General features: G+C 44.7%; 2 protein-coding genes across 6 annotated transcripts in view; one reads left to right on the top strand and one right to left on the bottom strand.

Annotated features, from left to right (window-relative positions):
* LOC143297230 (uncharacterized) overlaps nt 1–11,733 on the top strand; it is a 34,532-nt gene extending 22,799 nt beyond the window's left edge. For 2 of the 3 annotated variants that reach the window (XM_076609464.1, XM_076609463.1), the window contains exons 13-20: nt 918–1,040; nt 1,878–2,185; nt 3,282–3,488; nt 4,281–4,518; nt 5,268–5,493; nt 7,893–8,062; nt 8,541–8,600; nt 9,284–11,733. In XM_076609464.1, the coding sequence (XP_076465579.1) occupies nt 918–1,040; nt 1,878–2,185; nt 3,282–3,488; nt 4,281–4,518; nt 5,268–5,493; nt 7,893–8,062; nt 8,541–8,600; nt 9,284–10,134 (2,183 nt within the window). In that variant the 3' untranslated portion in view covers nt 10,135–11,733. Of the gene's footprint in view, nt 1–917; nt 1,041–1,877; nt 2,186–3,281; nt 3,489–4,280; nt 4,519–5,267; nt 5,494–7,892; nt 8,063–8,540; nt 8,615–9,283 lie in introns of all 3 variants that reach the window. The other variant, XM_076609466.1, reaches the window with a different exon arrangement.
* A 1,843-nt stretch (nt 11,734–13,576) lies between these two features.
* Nucleotides 13,577–17,800, bottom strand: part of LOC143297231 (uncharacterized) — a 42,172-nt gene continuing 37,948 nt past the window's right edge. For all 3 annotated transcript variants that reach the window (XM_076609468.1, XM_076609467.1, XM_076609469.1), the window contains exon 2: nt 13,577–17,566. In XM_076609468.1, the coding sequence (XP_076465583.1) occupies nt 16,395–17,489 (1,095 nt within the window). In that variant the 5' untranslated portion in view covers nt 17,490–17,566 and the 3' untranslated portion in view covers nt 13,577–16,394. The remainder of the gene's footprint in view (nt 17,567–17,800) is intronic.

Below are 17,800 nucleotides of genomic sequence, written 5' to 3'. Positions count from 1 at the left end.
TGACTTAGTCAGTTAGAGAGGAACCAGCAAAGAACATGAAACATTTTGCCATGCTTGTCAGAGGCCTTCAGTACACTGTTAGAGTCCTCTGATTCAGAGACAGCTGAAACGCCAGAGAAGTCACTCCATCACAATCAGAAACAAAAAACAATACAGGTGAACTTGGCCAGCAAGGCTGACAGTGGCAGAATTGTCGTGTGAATTCATCATTGTCAATCTTAAGTATGTTCTACTGTTTTGACTTTGTTTTTGCACAGAGTCTGCAATGCACTTATTAACTGAAGTGTTCAAAGCTGTTAGATTGCAGTGCATGTTTATTATTAGACTGTGACAAAGCTATGTTCAAAGCTGTTAGACTGCAGTGCATGTTTATTATTAGACTGTGACAAATGGCAGTGCAGCAGTGAATTGATTTCTTCTAGCATTTCTTTTGAGTATGTTTTGTGGTCACAGACAGGTGCGTTTCAAAGTTTAGCCATAAAATAGAGGCAGTCATTCCCAAAGCCACTCTAGTCTGTTTGCAACACATTGATTTATTTTGTGATGTCCCTGATGCTTGCAGTGTACATTTGTTGCTCTTTTATTTTTATAACTTGAAATAGTAATGATGGTTACATAAAAGCCAGTCCTCTCTTCTCCTCTACACAGACCCCTTGGATGTCCAGTGGGTGTCTGAATGACCCAACCTTTAGCTTCTGTCGTCAGAATTGTGGTATTCTTTGTCAACATTCACCTCTTCAGTATAAGAGCCTTCCGCTTGCAATATTTTGATGATGGTAACTGGGGTGAAACGCTGTTAACGTCGTCTCTTTCGCCGTTCGTATGAAGAGAGTTAATGCCATCGGAAGTAGCATTGTGCTGATGCATGCCAGTAACATTGCACTAAAAGACACTTTATAATGTGTGTGTGTGTGCAGGTCAGCCTGGAGCCCCTGGCATGCTGTTGAACACCACGCTGAGCATGGCCCCTGTGCCTGTGGTAACCACCTTGCCTATCTCCACACAGACACCTCTACAGCTGCAGCCACCTCCAGTGACAGGTATATATACCTGTCTTCACCCACACTCCTGACCCCCACTCCCACCCCCAACCCAACCTCCCACCTCCCACTTACCCAGTGTCTGTGTGTCGAAGGGTAGGGAGGGGCTGGGTTTGTCTTGTCCTCTTTTTGTTTATTTTGTTTCTTATAACTTACTTTTTTTGGGAGGGTAGGGGTTGGAGAGGAGTTATTTCAGGGTTCATCTGCGTTGTATGTTTATACTTTGAAATTTTTAGGTACAAGTTGTGAGATTTTATTTGATACCTCTGATTTGTGTTCCCAGAAATGCATATCAGACCATGGAACTAAAGTAAGAGCTGCAAGATGTTTGGGTTCAGAGGTTCCAAAAAAGTGTTACATTGAAGCAAGTGGGAAACTTAAGCTATTTTCTGAGAAGTGAGTGTATGTCCTGAATGCTGTATTCTGATCAGTAAATGCGCACAAATTATAATATAAAACAAAATGCAATTTGATAATCATTTACAACTGTGTGCTGTTATGCATCATGAAGGACTGAAGTCCCAATAAAAATTATAAAAAGTTATTGCTTCGAACTGGCTGAATTTTGCTGCATGTGACAACTACAAAAAAAGTTAGCATATTTTTTCTGTCATAATACTGAAACATGTCACTACATGCTGGCATTGCAAGGAGGAAATGGAATATCGCAGTCTGTTCGTCCTTCCCTAATTATCAACTGAGTACTTACAATCAAGGGCATATATGACTACCATACTTAGCATTACTGGCAAGATATTCCAAGAGGGAATGTCAAATATTTGACTTGCCTGAATCTAATTTTCAATAATGTTTATCTTCTCTCCTCCCTTGTTGCAGCTTTGGAGTTGGGCCAGCAGCAGCTGATAATGAGCCAGGGCCCCCCTCCCCAGCCGCTGCAGATGAACCAGATGAACCTGGCCCCCCAGATGTCGGTGCAAACATCCATGCCCATGTCCATGACATCCCTGGCCTCCCTGCCCAGCCAGCTGGCCCCGGCCCCGCCCGCCCTCAACCCCGCCCTGCAGCCTGGGGTGCAGCTGGTATCCCAGCCTGCCCCTGTGGCTGCACCCCCCGTGCTGGCTGCTCCCCCTGCCCCTGTGTCGGGCCCCGCCCAGCCTCAGCCCTACCAGACCATCTACTCCCCGGTGAGTGACGGGGTGACTTGTTTGCTCTTGAGTGGTATGCACTGGGTTGATGTGGGTGTTGGGTGGGAGGGGGACTATATTTGATAGGGTACAAATGATGGTGATTAAAAGGAAGGCTTGTCTGAAGGCTAGGCAGATACCTTAGTCTTAGTGGTTGTTGAAATTAATAACTGCCGAAACAACAAAAAAAGGGAGGGGGAGTAGAGGAGATTTGGTGGGTGGAGTAGAGGAGGGTTAGATCAGCTATATTCAAGGCTGGCTGTGCTTCATGTTGAGGAGCAGATACAAGCATTGCATCAGCTTTTTTTTTTTTTTTTTTTTTTTTTTTTTTTGCTGCCCCATCATCTGCACGGTTTCAGTGGCAGTACTCCCTCGCCGCACCTGGGTTCATCCATCACAGTTCCAGCATCATCAGTCCGCAGGGTACTATTGATGTTAGGTTGTCAGGAGGCCACACACCAGAGAAGACCCTGCACTGCTGCTGAGTCACTTTGGTCGTGTTCAGTGGCGCCTGTTCTGATTTAACGTACTTAGGATACCACCTACTAAGCCCGCTACTAACGACAATAATGGCTTAGTTGCGAGCCAGACTGAGTGAGCAACCCTCCCAGAGTGGAGACTGCCACCACGTCCCTCAAATAACAGAAATAACAGCCCCCCCTTGAATCTGCCGACACTGAAGACATTGACAGGACTCATCCCAAGTACAGAAGTGGGGGGGGGGGGCAAAGGGGAGGTTACCTACTTCTGGGAGTTTATCGGCCCTAGCTACTTTCGTTTTCTCCGCATAGGCGTATAGTAGTTTGCACAGGACAGGAATGTCAGACCCCTGCCGGAGTCTGCACTAGTGGGTCACGGTAAGTATGTTACTTAAACGTAATTTTAGGAAGAACATTTCCTGATAGTGGGGGGAAAAAGAGAAATGAACTTGGGTGCTACATTGATCCTTTGTGTAATGCAAGTAACACTGGTTCTGTGTCGACACCTGATCCCCTCTGTTCTCTTCAGAACCTCCACAACTGATGATTCCATGACAACACTGTGTGCGTCCAGGAGATTCCATGACAACATATTGTGTGTGTGTGTGTGAGTGCAGGAAGTGGTGAGCAGTGGCCCCATGATGACCCCAGGCCTGACCTCTCTGGTGGTGTCCACCACCCCCTCCTCCCACATCTACTCCCTGGCCACCAGCAACTCCATGGTAACCCACACCCCCGGCCCCGCCAAGGACTCTGAGCCTGCACGCCGCCGCTTCACTGAGGAGAAAGATGACAAGATCCCAGATAGTCTGCTGGGCTATCAGGTGGGGTGTGTGGAAACCCAGGCTTGTGTGTTTAATATTAAATGTTTTGTTCTTTGCCGTATTAGGAAAGGGGTGTCTGTGGCTTTCTTTTTTGAAGTTTTTTTCTTTTCTTTTTTTTTTCTTTTTTTCTTGTTTGTCTGGCTTTTTGTTTTGTCATCCTGTTAGGTTCTAGTTCAGTTTACTATTATTTTCAGACACCATTACAATATGATTGGCCTTTAATCCACACTGTTGCGTGATTGGTCAACAGTTTACCTATTCCTGCTCTGTTAATTACTGCCCATCAGTGGATACAACAGATTTCCTTCAGATCAAGATAGATTTCAAGACTAAGATGGATGCTGAAGATTGTGGATACCCTAACTTCTGGCCTGTAACATGACACAGTGCTGAGGAGCACCCCTTGAACAAAAAGAAAAAAGTTTATTTGCATACATCTGATAAGCCTTATTTGCTGGAAATTATGAAAAGTGAAAGTCCCCTACATCGATTAGGGTTGCTAGGGGTTTTGCTTTTAAAGGATATGAGCATTTTGAACTGAATGTGTGCTTGAAATCAGATTGGAACTACTGTGTTTTTATCTTCCTCAGATACTTCAGTATGGAAGAGCTGATATTTTTAAAGGTTTCAGTGTAAGGTTCATGTTCTCGTGACTCCGTCTGTGTGGTTTAGTATCATGAAGAGAAGTGGTAAGGTTCTTTAAACAGAATGATGAAAATGTACCTGTGAATCCAAGTCATTTATGACTAACCCTAATAGCAAGTGGTGAATGTCATGGTGGTTTGTTTGCAGCATGGGCCCCCTCACCTGGTCAACCTGGTGTGCTCCAGCCCTCCCCTGGGCAGCCAGAATCACCACCCCTCACAGCCCACCCTTCTGTCCGGCCAGCCCCCCACCCAACACACCCTGCAGCCAGCCCCCCACCAGCCGGGGCTCCCCCCTCCACACCCACAGTTGGCGGCAGCCCCCCAGCCCCAGCCCATCGCCATGTTGCCTGCACAGCCCGGTCTGCCCCCACAGCCACAGCCAGGTAAGCTAACCCCCAATTGGGTCTGTTTTGGTTTTTTAATACTTTGGTGAATTACACAGGTACTAGACTGTGACCCACTGGTGCAGACTCTGGCAGGGGTTGACTCCTGTCCTGTGCAAAAGTAATACTTAGCTCAAGAGCAGTACACATGGTTTCCCTCTGTTCTGTTGTATTCTCCTGGATGACTTTTTGGGTCAGTGTGAAATCGATGACGAATGTATTGAAAAGAACATTGTTTGTGATTGTGAAATAGCATACATTTATTTTTGTCATTTACCTCAAATGACCTCACAGGTCATTTGTGGCTAGTCAAGATCGACCCAAGTTGGAAATAACCCCCATTCTAAAGGTTTTATCAAGCTATTCATAAAGGTAAGGGGGTTGTTCTGGGCTAGCCTTGACAGCCACCCAATGCCTCTTCCTCCTCTTTGTTACAACTTAAGTGCTGGGCAGTTCAGGTAGCTATCATTGATTCTAATGTGGCCAAATTTATCACTGTGGGTCATTGCAAGCTAGCCTAGAATGACCCCATATCCATTATGAAGGAGAGGGGGGAGGGGGTGTGTTAGAATCTAGGTGCACTCATTTCTGAGTTTAAGTTGTCTTCAGGGGGCATTCCAGGCTTGTCTACACTAGCAGACCATCATAGACTGCAGGCTAGCCAGATTTGACCCCGGGGTGGGGGTGTGGGGGGAACAGAGGGAGGCTGGACTAGGTTGATACAGAAGTGATGGTGGTGGTGATGACAGGTGTCCCAGCAGGACAGCTTGAGTTGCAGCCCCCCCAGCCAGGCCTGCAGGCAGTGATGGCCCCCGCCCACCCTGCCAACCCCACCACCTTCCCCATGCCCCAGACCATCCAGGTTCAGACCATCCATGCCTTGCCTGGACAGCTGCCCCCACCCCCGAACAGCCTGTCCCCTGTCTCACAGGCCTACCATGTACCCCCCTCCTCACTGGCTGCTGAGGACAACAGGTGGGTGTCTTGTTGCCCGTCACTGCTGTTTCTGTAAAAAAAAAATTTTTGTTTGTTTCTCTTCACACATCTGCATGCTTGTATTTGTGTATGTATAACTGCATGTATGTCCTTGTGAAGAGTTTAAAAAATGCATAATAAAAGGTGCAAGGTTTTCATGGCTCATGTGAGATTTTTGCTGAATAAGAATTTGGGCTCTTGTGTCTTGTTTCTTGTACAGAGGTGGGGAAAGCATTATGACAGAAGTGTCAGGAAAGGATTTCACTTTATTCTCTGTATGTTTTGTTGGTTCGGTTATTCTCTTCAGCGCACCTTGGTAGATGTGACCAACTTTGTGTTAGGCAAAAAGAAGGGAGAAGTAATGGAACACACTTGGAGGGTATCACTGCAACATAATTCAGACCCCCATTTCCATCTTCTGTGCAAGTATGTCTTCCTCAGTTTGTCATGTTCAGGAACAGACCACACTCTACCATTCTGCATTTAACTCCAAAACCAGAAGAAAACACAAACATTGCAGATATACTACCATCTTCTGGCTTATGTGGCCACACATATGTGTTGTTGGCAACTGTACATTTGTGTGGAAAGTTCAGCTTAGCCTGGTCTGGTCTAAAAATTTCAGACACTTCTGACATGAAAATCATTGTCATTGAAGACAGCAATATTGTCTCCAATCCTGGTGAAAACAAAATCCTTAAAAGTGTTTCCTCATCAGCTGTGTCGCTGGATTCTGAAGACAGGTCATGGTCTGTATCAACATCCATTGGCTCTGGAAAAAAAAAAATCATTTGATCTGATACAGATGGTTTTCAAGTTCACAAAACACAATGCAGGCTAAATCACTAAATGTTTAAATATTGGTTTATGATATGATGTACCCAAAGATGGTTCAATCTGTGCTGCCCGGAATGCATGCATGTACACATATACTGAATGCATCTGCAAGTGCATCAATTCATTGATTCATGCTGTGCGTATGTATGTGTGTGTGTGCGCGCGCGCGTGCGTGTGTGTGTGTGCCTAATTATAAGCTTTTCATTGTTTGTACTTTTTGTGTTTTTTTCTCATGTAGCTTTGGTATTTGCATATAACAGGTTTATATAATAACGCTGCAGACCATATAAGAAAAAAAAAAGGAGTAAAACCTGTCAAGGCTCTTCTCTATGGACAGTTACATTAATATTTGCAATTGTCACTAAAACTGGGATTTTTTCCCTCCTATTAATGAAAGCTAGTTTGTATTATTTCTTATTTAACATTTGTTACATGTGTTAATGTTTGTTATCAAAAGGTATTACATTAAATCAGCAATGGTGTGAAACCTGCATGTACAGCAAAGACACTGGGTATGAAATGCTTTGCACAATATTCATCATTCTGTCCCTCAGTGTTAGCACAAAAGCACACACACACACACAAGCACACACACACACACACACACACACAGAGCGGATGTGTTGCTACATGAGTGCATGCACACTTCATGTGTGTGTGTATGTGTGTGTCACTGTGTGTGTGTGTGTCACTGTGTGTGTGTGTGTGTGCGCTAAAACTATGAGAGAGGAAGGAGAAAGTGTGTATTGACAAATGTAAACAAAAAGCTTGATGATGTGAAACAATTATGTACAATGGCCTTTGATCCCACCGCTCCCTGCTCAAATTGTGAGATAAATCAGTATATTCCATTAACGTTGGTATTTATTTCTGAACTAAGTTAACAATAAGTAATAACAAACCAATCTCAATAACTAGGTTTTACCTAGTTAATTTCTAGGTCACGAGAGGCCTACGAGGTGGTTGTTTCCAGTTTATGTCATGAACAATTGTCTGGATTTAAATCGGCAATCCTTTCTTTCAAAATCCTAAAAGGATCATATGAATATAATAAAATGCAAAATAATCCTTATAGATTTACATCGCGAAAAATCCTTCAAATGTGTCCTTTTAACCAGATTGGTGTGCTGGCTTTTTGTTATGAAGTAAATTATTAAAATAACTGATCGTGGAACTTGTTTAGGCTTCGACCTTACGGTTTGACCTTATTTGAATATTGGGGATGGAAAATTCCACAACCTATAAACAAATCAAAACAACCGACCCTTGGACAACGCGCATGTCCGCCATGGCGGAAGCGCGACATGGAATCAGTTTCGCTGATTACGGTAGGCAGTTCTCGGAACGAATACACACTCGTACCCAAACACAAGTAAATAAACGAACAATGGATTGAAAGATAAATGACTTGTCTTTATTTCCATTATGTTTTAAACAAGATTTATACACAATTTCACACAAAAATCATCAAGTGAAAAGTGACAAATTTCTGCCTGCTGCCGGCTTTCCCGCAGCCTTTGTTAGCGGGTGCCAGTACCTATCAATAGTGTTGGACATTGCAGATTTGGTGTGCCCATCTCCAGTAGCGCCGGGGGCACAATGCCTCCTCCCCCACCCCCTACCTCCATGGGTATGTCCCCCTCCAGTACTGGAGAGCCAGGGAACGGTCATCGGCAGTTAATGCCCCCTCCCGCCCGTCCAGACAACCAGCCCTGGGGTGCTCCTGCCAACGGTCAGTGGGTGGAGCAGTGTTGTTTCCACATCATGTGGTGTGGCTTGGGAGTGTGTGTGGTGTGTATTCTTGCATGTGTTTATCATGCGTGTGTGTGTTTTAAATCTCTGAGTATGCAATTTTCAGTTCTATTAATGGCATTTTCCATGTGCCAAATGTCTTTGTTAAGACAGCATACTTAGAAAAGAGCAGCTTGTCCTAGATACCTCAGATCAGAACAGTGTAGGAAAGAGTTCATTTGAGGATGTGAATATCATTTTGCCTGTTTGGAATGGCAGTTAAGTTGCAATTGTACCTTTTGATAGAGTACATTTACCAGCCAAACATGGACTGTATCCAGGAACTCAGCAGGGGTGGGTCAACCCAGAAAAAGCATTATTCAAGATGAAAAGGGGTTGTGGTTGTGTCAGCTTCCCCATGCCCCAACCCCGCTCCCCGACTGCATTTTCTCAGTGATAAAAAAGGAATCTGTGTGCAGGTCTGAAACGAGGCATGCCGAATGAAGAAGGTGGAGAGCAGGACCGGAAACGGAGGAAAGGTATGATGCATGATGTACGTTGATTCTCTGTTGTCTCCTTTAAGGTTGTGAATATTGTTCAACATGTTCAGTGTAAAAGCTGTATCTACTGGTTATTAAACTGCTGTGGGTATTTTAACTTGAACTCACTGCAGCTTTAAGAAGTTATTAAGCATTCATATTGCTTAGTCTTTTGTGCCACACTGTGCTCTGAGATTCCATGTTGCTGGGTTTGAAGACCACAAACCAATCATTCAGTGGTAAATATGGTGTCTTGACAAAACACATCATGAAGAATATACTGTGTTTTTGTTTTTTTTCTGCAGAACTATCCAGATAGGATTGGAATGACATAATGTTCTATCCTTACAAATGCATTAGGACCAGTCAAGGGTCAAAAGATCCAGTTCTAGAGAGTTTGACGTCACCATGCTGTGTGTTGTATGTATATGGTTATTTAGCAAAAATTTACTGTTAGTATGATTGTATTGTGAGAATTGAGTGGTGGAGTATGTCTTGTATGTGTGTGTGTATGTGTGTGTGGTCACTGAGTGGAATCTGTGTGTGTGTGTGTGTGAGAGAGAGAGAGAGAGAGAAATCACTGAGTGGAATCTGTGTGTGTGTGTGAGTGAGAGAGAGATCGATCACTAAACAGCCTGACAGACAAGAAGAGGTGGATGCATAGCCATGACTTATTGTTGCAGAGAATGGGCTGGAGGAGGAGGACTCGAGCACCCAGTCCCCCTCAGCTGCTCAGAGCGAGTCGCCCAAGCCCGGCACACCCACCCAGGGCCACGCCCCCCCTCGCTCGCAGAACTACAGCCCCATGAGGGAGGGCCTGCCACAAGACTCCTTCGAGCAGCACCCCCCTCATCCTCCACCACCACCACCCCCTCCCCACCACCCCCAGAATGCTGCCTTCCCCCCTCAGCAGCAGCCCCCACCCCAGTTTGAGCCAGGCATAGCCCTCTCTCCCCAGCAGATGTTGCACCCCGGTCCTCCTCACCTCAACGGTGCACCCCAGGCCCCGCCCTTTGACCCTGCGGGACAGCCCCCTCCCCCACCCATACACCAGCAGTTCATAGAGCCGGGGGCCCAGCCCCCTCCCCCCTTGCAGTTCCAGGAGTTCGCTCCCCCTCCCAACAGTCAGGGGGAGCTGGGGCCCTTCCACCACCCCCAGGGTCCCCCCCAGAGCCAGGGGGAAATGCCCCACCCCTACCCCCCTCCCCCTGGCCATGCAGGAGGCCCGCCAGGGGAGCTGGGTCACCCATTCGTGCCGGGTGGGGGCCAGGGGGAGTTGGGGCCTGCGGTTAGCAGCCAGCCCCCCTCCCACAACCCCTACCCGCCCTTCTCCCAGTCGTTCAGCCAGCCAGGGCCACAGGCACACTTCATCAACACCATCCCTGCCTCCTCCGCCAACACCTTCCTTCCTGCCCCCCACTTCCTCCCTCAGCGCCACCCTCACCATCCACACGGGCCTCCACCCCCTCCCCCGCCACCCCCACCCTCTTCCCAGTATCAGCATGGTCCCCCGCAGGGGTACTGGCATAGCTGAGGAGGAGGAGAAGAAAGGCTGGAAGATGTGGAGTCTGGGACATCAGTGTCTTGGATTCCACTTGCTTCTGGTTACACTGTACAGAACATGCAGCTTCTGACGGACATGTGTTGGTCCTCAGGATGGAACAGGGCAGCATGCTTGCTGCATGTTAAGAACTTGGATGACATGTTGGATGCAAACTGTGGACGGCAGAGAGAAAGGCGCTTACCATGGACACACAGCCTGTGCTTGCCATGGTTAGTTATGACAGTATTTCTGTCTCTGTGCCTCTCCATGTTTCTTCCCACGGACAAAGATTATTTAAACATTACATTGACCCCATCTGCACCCAGGGATATTTTCTCACATCTGAAACTGTGCTGTGTCAACCATGGAGTTTATTTCTTTGTGGGAGGGGAATTGTACATACCATGAATTGCCTTAAATCCAGTATGCAGGATTGTCTTTGTATGTCAGTTCAGGGGTTAGAACTTTATGTGCGGCTTCACCAGTGCAAGTCATGGCGTTTGCCTGTCTGTGGTATGGTGATAGAGGATGCTAGGTATTGAGGGGGAAAAAAAGGTGTATGGTGGTATAAGAAGACATTTGTATGGAATATATGCTGTTGTAAGGCTCCCTCAATACCTTGACTGGAACATAGGATTCTGTGACTGAAAAAACTGAAAAGTCAGTTCCGAATTCTTCCAATCATGCCTGCATTCACTGGCATCCCCATCACCACCCACAGCTTACCCAAGCACCTCAGTGCAGTCATAGCTGTTAGAGGCGTTTGATTGGCTAAGAGCGGGCCAGACTAAGAGGGGCGTCTTTTCACTGTTAGCCGCGCGAAATTTGGCCAAACAGAGCAAACCATAGGCCTAGTTTGCATCAGTTTGACATGGTAAGTATATGTAAACACCAAACATGGAGTATAATACAAACTCCTCCTTTTGATTGGGTGTTTTTTAGTCTGGGAACTGGGGAAAAAAAAGTATGCATTTCTCTGAGATAAGTGTTCATTTTCGTGTATCCAAGAACGTGGTGATCTTTGTGATAAACAGTGACATGTGGAATGGATTACAGAATGTGGTGTGAGGGCGTGTGTGTGTGTGGAAGTAAAAAGAGTGGGAATACAGTGTGTGGATCATTGGACGATAAAGATGGATGGTGTCTTCTTACAGTGTCCACTTTGATTTCTTGTTTGGTTTGCATTTTTATGTTTGAGTTGAAAGTAAAAGAAATAATTTATTGTTACTATTGAAAATGTGCAAGATTAAAACCTGGAATATAAAAAAGAAAGGCTTCATGGTTTCTTTGCTGTGTGATATCATTTGCATGGGTGCAGTGATAAGGTATTCAGAAGTCTGTGTAAGATGGTTACTGGATCAGCAGTTTTGTGTTCAAGTGTTTTCCAGTTTGAAGATCCAGTTTTGTTATTCATTAAATTGCATTATGCAGATTCTGGTCACCTGCACCCCTGTATTTGCATGTTGTATGAGTAGTGTTAGCAGCTCATGCATGCTGCTTTATAAAGCAGAATACATATTTTGCACAATCATCTTTGTATTTCTGTTGTAATCTTGCAATAAAGGTTGCCTGAATATTCTTGACATTTCATTGGAGGGGGATACATTTTATACATCCACACATGACATGAGAAATGGCAACATTTCGTCAAAAAGAAATCAAGAATTGTTCCATTGTTAAAGAATGGTTACATGACTGTGCATTAGATACCTACAACTTTGATTATAACAGAAAACTGGTAATAGGATATCAAACATGAAAACTTCCATCTGAACTTAAGACTTTAATATAATAAATAGATAATATAATGGAACATTTAAGGTAAAAAAAAAAAAAAAAAAGTGCCTGCTCTCCTGCCTTTTATTCCCCCTTGATACAAAATTAAAGTGATGATGGCAGTGATTTTACATTTTTAATTTTATAATTAAAATTGTAAGGGTAATTCTTTTCTGACCAGTCTGTCAGCAGTATGATAAATTCTGACCTTCTGCCATTACAATTTCTCATAGAGGACATTGATGAATAATGATACTCTGGTACTAAGTAATTGTGCATTTGTATTAATTTTTGTCACAATAAATTTCTCTGTGAAATTGCTCTCCCTGGCAGGAGTGTATCACCACAGTGTTTCTGTCTGCATGTGTATTTCTTTCACTATCAAAATACATTTTTCTACAGAATATTAATAGCCAGGGACAATCCCTTTTTTTTTTTTTAAGGGAAATCAGACATTTCCGCCGAGGGACAATCCTTCTGTTGCCAGTAGTTCTTTTACGTGTGCTAAACACGGGGCTGCAGTTTGTCTTATCCAAATGACCAGTGTCCACACCACCACTCAAGGTCTTGTGGAGGGGAAGTGCTCAGATTCTCTCACACTTGGTGGATGTGTTACCACCTTGCCATCACTTTAAATTAAGTGAAACTGGCTGAATATATCAGATTATGTTAATAAATACCATACAGTTATGCACACTTGGTGATAAACCTAGTATCACACTCTTCATTCTAAATGTCTGCAGTGATGTGTGGCAGTGTGAACAGTTTTCAGTCCATTTGTAAGTATGGCCACTATACTAAGCTTCAAGAAAACCTGTAAAAAGAAACCAAGACAGCTGAGTAAACATGTAATTTGTGTACTTCCTATCACACTTTTTCATACTCTGGTTCTGGTTAAGAGTATCTGGTTAAGAGTATCATACCCTAATACACAGAGTAAACATGTAATCTGTGAAATTACTACAGGCATCAGAATGGTCAGAGGATGATCTACGCATTTCAGAGGATTGGGGGACTGCCGATAATGGTTTCAGCCCAGGTAGCTGTGGATTAAATTTCTTTTGGAGCGCAATCTTATTCTGAAATGGTATTCTTAGACAGCTTGTTCTGTTTTTGCACATAAGGAATTCTCAAACAGGTCATTCTTTTTTTGCGCACTTCCTGCAAACGTGTTTTATCAGTATCATTACACCTTGACCCCAGCAGAGCCTGGGCAACCCATGGACACCTACCTTCTTCAGAGGACTGAACTCTGGGGTATTCTGATGCCTGTACTATCACACCTTTTCATACTCTGGTTCTGATATTAGAGGACCATTACAGAAATTTACATATTCTAATACAGTGTCACACTTTTTCATACTCTGGTTCTGGTTAGAGCTCTATCATTATATATATATATACACAGAGTTCCAGAGGCCATCTTTTCAAATCCAAGTAAGGGGCACTTGCAGTCATGTTACTACTACTATTCAATTTTGACCTCAGCTGAGTCGTAAAAATATAATCAACTGAGTCATTGCTTCCCATCTGACAGTGAGGGACAACTCTGCTGTAGAATTTCCTTCAGGGCTCCGTAAATTTGTACAACTCATTTGAAATATAACTCGCACAAGTGTACCAAACACCTCCCCTTATTATCACAACCAAAACAATATTCATGCATTTCTCAGGTTTAGTTTATTGTTGCTTACAGTCCAGCTGACCACATAGGGCCATATCAGGACTGTCAAACCATACAAAAACTCACCCGCATTAACACAAAACTGTCATCTACAAAAGATTTTCAAAAACACCCACTGAGACAAACTCACAAAACATAGTTCATGACACATTGTCCTAACTATTCATCTCTTTAGTGCAAAATGAAAGACAAGGCCGTGATGAGGATGTTGGCCCTTCCATTAATTTATCATCCCCAGATTACAAAAAATCGTAAAAACAGAAAACAAAATACTTAAAAGCCAAACAAACAAACAAACAAAACACATAAAAAGACCACACACGCACACACACACATACATATATATATATATATACGCAAATAACACTGCAGAATGGACAGATGGTGCCCATCCCAGTGTTAACAATTTCATTGCCTAATCGCAAGAGCAAAACAGCAAAGACAGTACATCACAGACTGCAGAAAAGAGAAAAAAAAAGTGTCAAGGTTTGCTCAAGAAACAGAAAGTGAAATGGACTGGGAATGCGAAAAAAGCAGACAACTGTGAAGGGGGAAAAAAGGCAGAAGTAAAGAGTGCATAAACATTTCTAGCACATAATTTCTTGAAGGTGGGGATGCTGTTTATACTGAAAGACCCCTGGCATCCCCATGGGGGGCATTTCTTCAGCAAAAATCAACTGTTGAATCTTGTCAACACTAGTCATTGATTATGCTCAAGATACATTAATGCCAGAAATCAGCATAGCCATACAATCAGACAGGCATTTCAGCCACTGTTCTATGGTACCGGAGAAAATTAACACAAACTCGTACTTGTGCTCATGCTAGGACTCCAAAAAGCAGACAAAATGATATTAGGTTGTGTTCTGCAGTATCAGCGAGAATCTGAACGTGCTCTTAATTATGCTTTGCAAACTGGCACTACTGTTGCATTATTATATATTATGTAGCAAGTTCTCAGAACCCTGAAAGTTACTCATTACAGCTACAAAACATAGACCCCTGATCACCCGACTAGAATGTTGAACTTGTACAATCATGCACATCAAGAACTGAACAATGCCATTATTTATTCAATACTGTATTCTTCAATACTGTGCAGTAGACTCTTCAGCTTTGACAGGAAGACACTGGGAATGAACTGTGGACAGTGCAATACTGGGTGCTGTGTCGGTAGCGAAATCATTCAGGCATCTTCCACTAATCCTGAACTCATGTGTTCCTCTCACAGAGCAATGCAACAAGGCCAAAAGTAAAGTCTGCTGGCCCGCTAAAAGTTAATATATTGTTTTATCCAGTACTGTTCATGTTGTGCATGCACTCAGCAGTGCTGTGTAGATATTTGGAAAAATGTCCCCTTCCAAAATAAATCCTGAAAAATGTGTAGGAAGACAGCGCTCAGTGTCAGCACTTAAATATTCTACTTTTGTCCCTGAGAAGAGGATTATAAAAAATATATATATAAAGTATAGCAGGGATCTGTATGAACAGTGCAGTCATGTGTGTGTCCAGTCCACTCGAGTTGTACTCATGCCTTCAGGGAATCCTCGTGCAGATTCCAAATCATTCTCAAACACCATTCATATTATACACACACTCCCATCATACTCATCCAAAACATTCTTAATACACTCTTATCAAACAGAAATTCAAACACTAAAATACTCACATACACACACACACACACACACACACAATACTATCAACATCAAGTAGACACAGACACTGACATCTGATGGATTTGGTTTGAAACATTTCATAAAAGCATTAAACCGTTAGAGTTGAAAGAACTATCTATCAGACCCAAAACAAACAAACAAACAAACAGAAAAAAAGGGGGGCTTTGACAAGGCAACACACGTCACCGTCTCATTAATGACCAAACCCAGCCACAGCCATAATAAATGACACAGTTCACACAAACATGCATGGTGAACTGGCTGACAGCGGTAGATCTTAACACTGAGTTTACAACAGAACAGAACTAGTCTGTGTGACACTCAACATGGTCAGTGAACAGTGCCAAAGGCAGTCAGCAGGACAGTACTGAACATGGTCAATGTGACGGTACTCGAGGTACAGTTTCAGTTGACAGTACTCAAGGTACAGTTTCAGTTTCAGTAGCTCAAGGAGGCGTCACTGTGTTCGGACAAATCCATATACGCTACACCACATCTGCCAAGCAGATGCCTGACCAGCAGCGTAACCCAACGCGCTTAGTCAGGCCTTGAGAAAAAAAAACACACACAAAAAAAAACAAAAAAAAAAAACGGTGAATAAATAATAGATAAGCTTACATAAATAAATAAATAATAATCAAGGTAAAATGATACTCAACATGGCCAGCACCACAGCATTCAGTGTGGTTAGAATGGCAACACTGAACTTTGATCAGTACAACAGCTGTAAGTACAACCGCACTCAAAAAAGTCACTGCGACAGCATTCTGTGGCAGTCAGCGTAACAACACTCAACGCAGTCAGTACAACAGCACTCAATGCTGTCAGTGTCACAGCACTCAACGTAATCAGCACAACAGCACCCAATGCAATTGGTACAACAGCACTCGACGTAGTCGGCATGACAACACTGAGCACGGTCAGTACAACAGCACTCAAAGTAGTCAGCATGACAGCACTCGACATGGTTGGTAAGACAGCACTCAACGTAGTCAGGACGACAGCACTCAATGCAATCAGTACAACAGCACTCAAAGTAGTCAGCACAACAGCACTCAACACATTCAGCATGACGGCACTCAACACGGTCAGCATGACAGCACTGAACGCTGTCATTCTAAACACACTTGAGGGGGAGGGGGCACACTGACGTTCTGAAGGACACGCCCACCAATCCTGCGGCTCTCCACAGTCCTGCCGCTGGGGTCCACGTGGTGAAAGACGAAGGGGTAATACTTGTGCAGCAGGGAGCACTCCACCACCTCTGTCTGAAAGCCATAGTGCTCCTCGTTGGTCTTGTGGACGTACAAAGGGGTGACGCACTTGCTCAGATCGTAGTTGGTGGCCAGCATCCTCTCCACACAGGCAGGGGCGGGCACCTGCCAGCGCTCCCAGGGCACAGTGCGGAGCGGCAGCAGGTGCTTGGTGTACATCATCAGGTGGCTCTTCAGCCCCCACGTCAGCCCCCACACGTACAAGTCATGCTCGCTGAAGAAGAAGATGTCCAGGCTGGGCCACTTGAAGGGCTTGTCGTGGAAGGCCGGCAGGTCGGACAGGTAGAACTTCCATTGAGAGTCAGGGTTCGCGTACAGCGTGAAGCCAGGTATGTTGCCCAGCACCCGCCTGACCTCCTTCCACTGACTGCCGTTGATGATCACATCAATGTCGTCGTCCCAGGGAACCAGGCCGTGGTGGCGGTAGGACCCCAGCAAGGAACCCTCCGAGATGAAGAAGGACAACCCGTGCTGTGTGCATGCCCTCATGAACACGTCGAAGGTAAACATGAGCTGCGCTCGCTCTTTCAAGTTCATGAGCGGCTTGAAGCTGTCGACGATGAGAAGTTCTTTCGCCGCTTCAGCGTCATGTTTGGCGCGCTCCACAAGCAACTTCCTCTGAGCGTAGTACTCCTTGAAGGGGTCTTCTTTTTCCAGGAACTTGCTGACGTCAGAGAGGTTGACGGTCAGCGAGGCGCCAGCCAGGCCCTCCCCGCCGTGTGAGTACGGAGCGTCGATGGGGAAGTGCTGGTTGTCCATCAGCATTCGCACCAGGCGGAAGCTGGTGTGTGTTCTCCACGCCCCGGGCAGCAAGGGCGACAGCAGGAAGTTCCTCAGCGGAGAGACCAGCAGCACGCACAGCGCCACCACCACCACCACCCTCCCCACCCGGGCCACACGCCGCCACAGTTTGCTGCTCCTGCGTGACGTCATCGTTGATTGACCCGACTCCCGTGCGGCCTGCAGTGACTGACGGCTCTGACTTCAGTTACCAGTCACACGTGCGAACCCTGAAACAGTGTCAACAGCAACATTTGTTTGATTCGTGTAATGGCAGCCGGTGTTGAGAAACGATCGTGAAGTAAAAAATTAATGGTGAGATCTGGAGAACAATATCTGGGCACCTCTCTCTCTCCAGGTTTTCTAAAGTTCTTCTTGATCTTTATTTTATTTTATTTATTTTACTTTTTTGCTATCCTATATATATATATATATATATATATATATATATATATATATATATA

This window comes from Babylonia areolata, chromosome 22, assembly GCF_041734735.1.
Source record: "Babylonia areolata isolate BAREFJ2019XMU chromosome 22, ASM4173473v1, whole genome shotgun sequence".
In the NCBI taxonomy this organism is placed as follows: Eukaryota; Metazoa; Mollusca; class Gastropoda; order Neogastropoda; family Buccinidae; genus Babylonia; species Babylonia areolata.
Note: the sequence above shows the minus strand (reverse complement) of the source record. Positions and strands in the feature narration are given on the sequence as shown.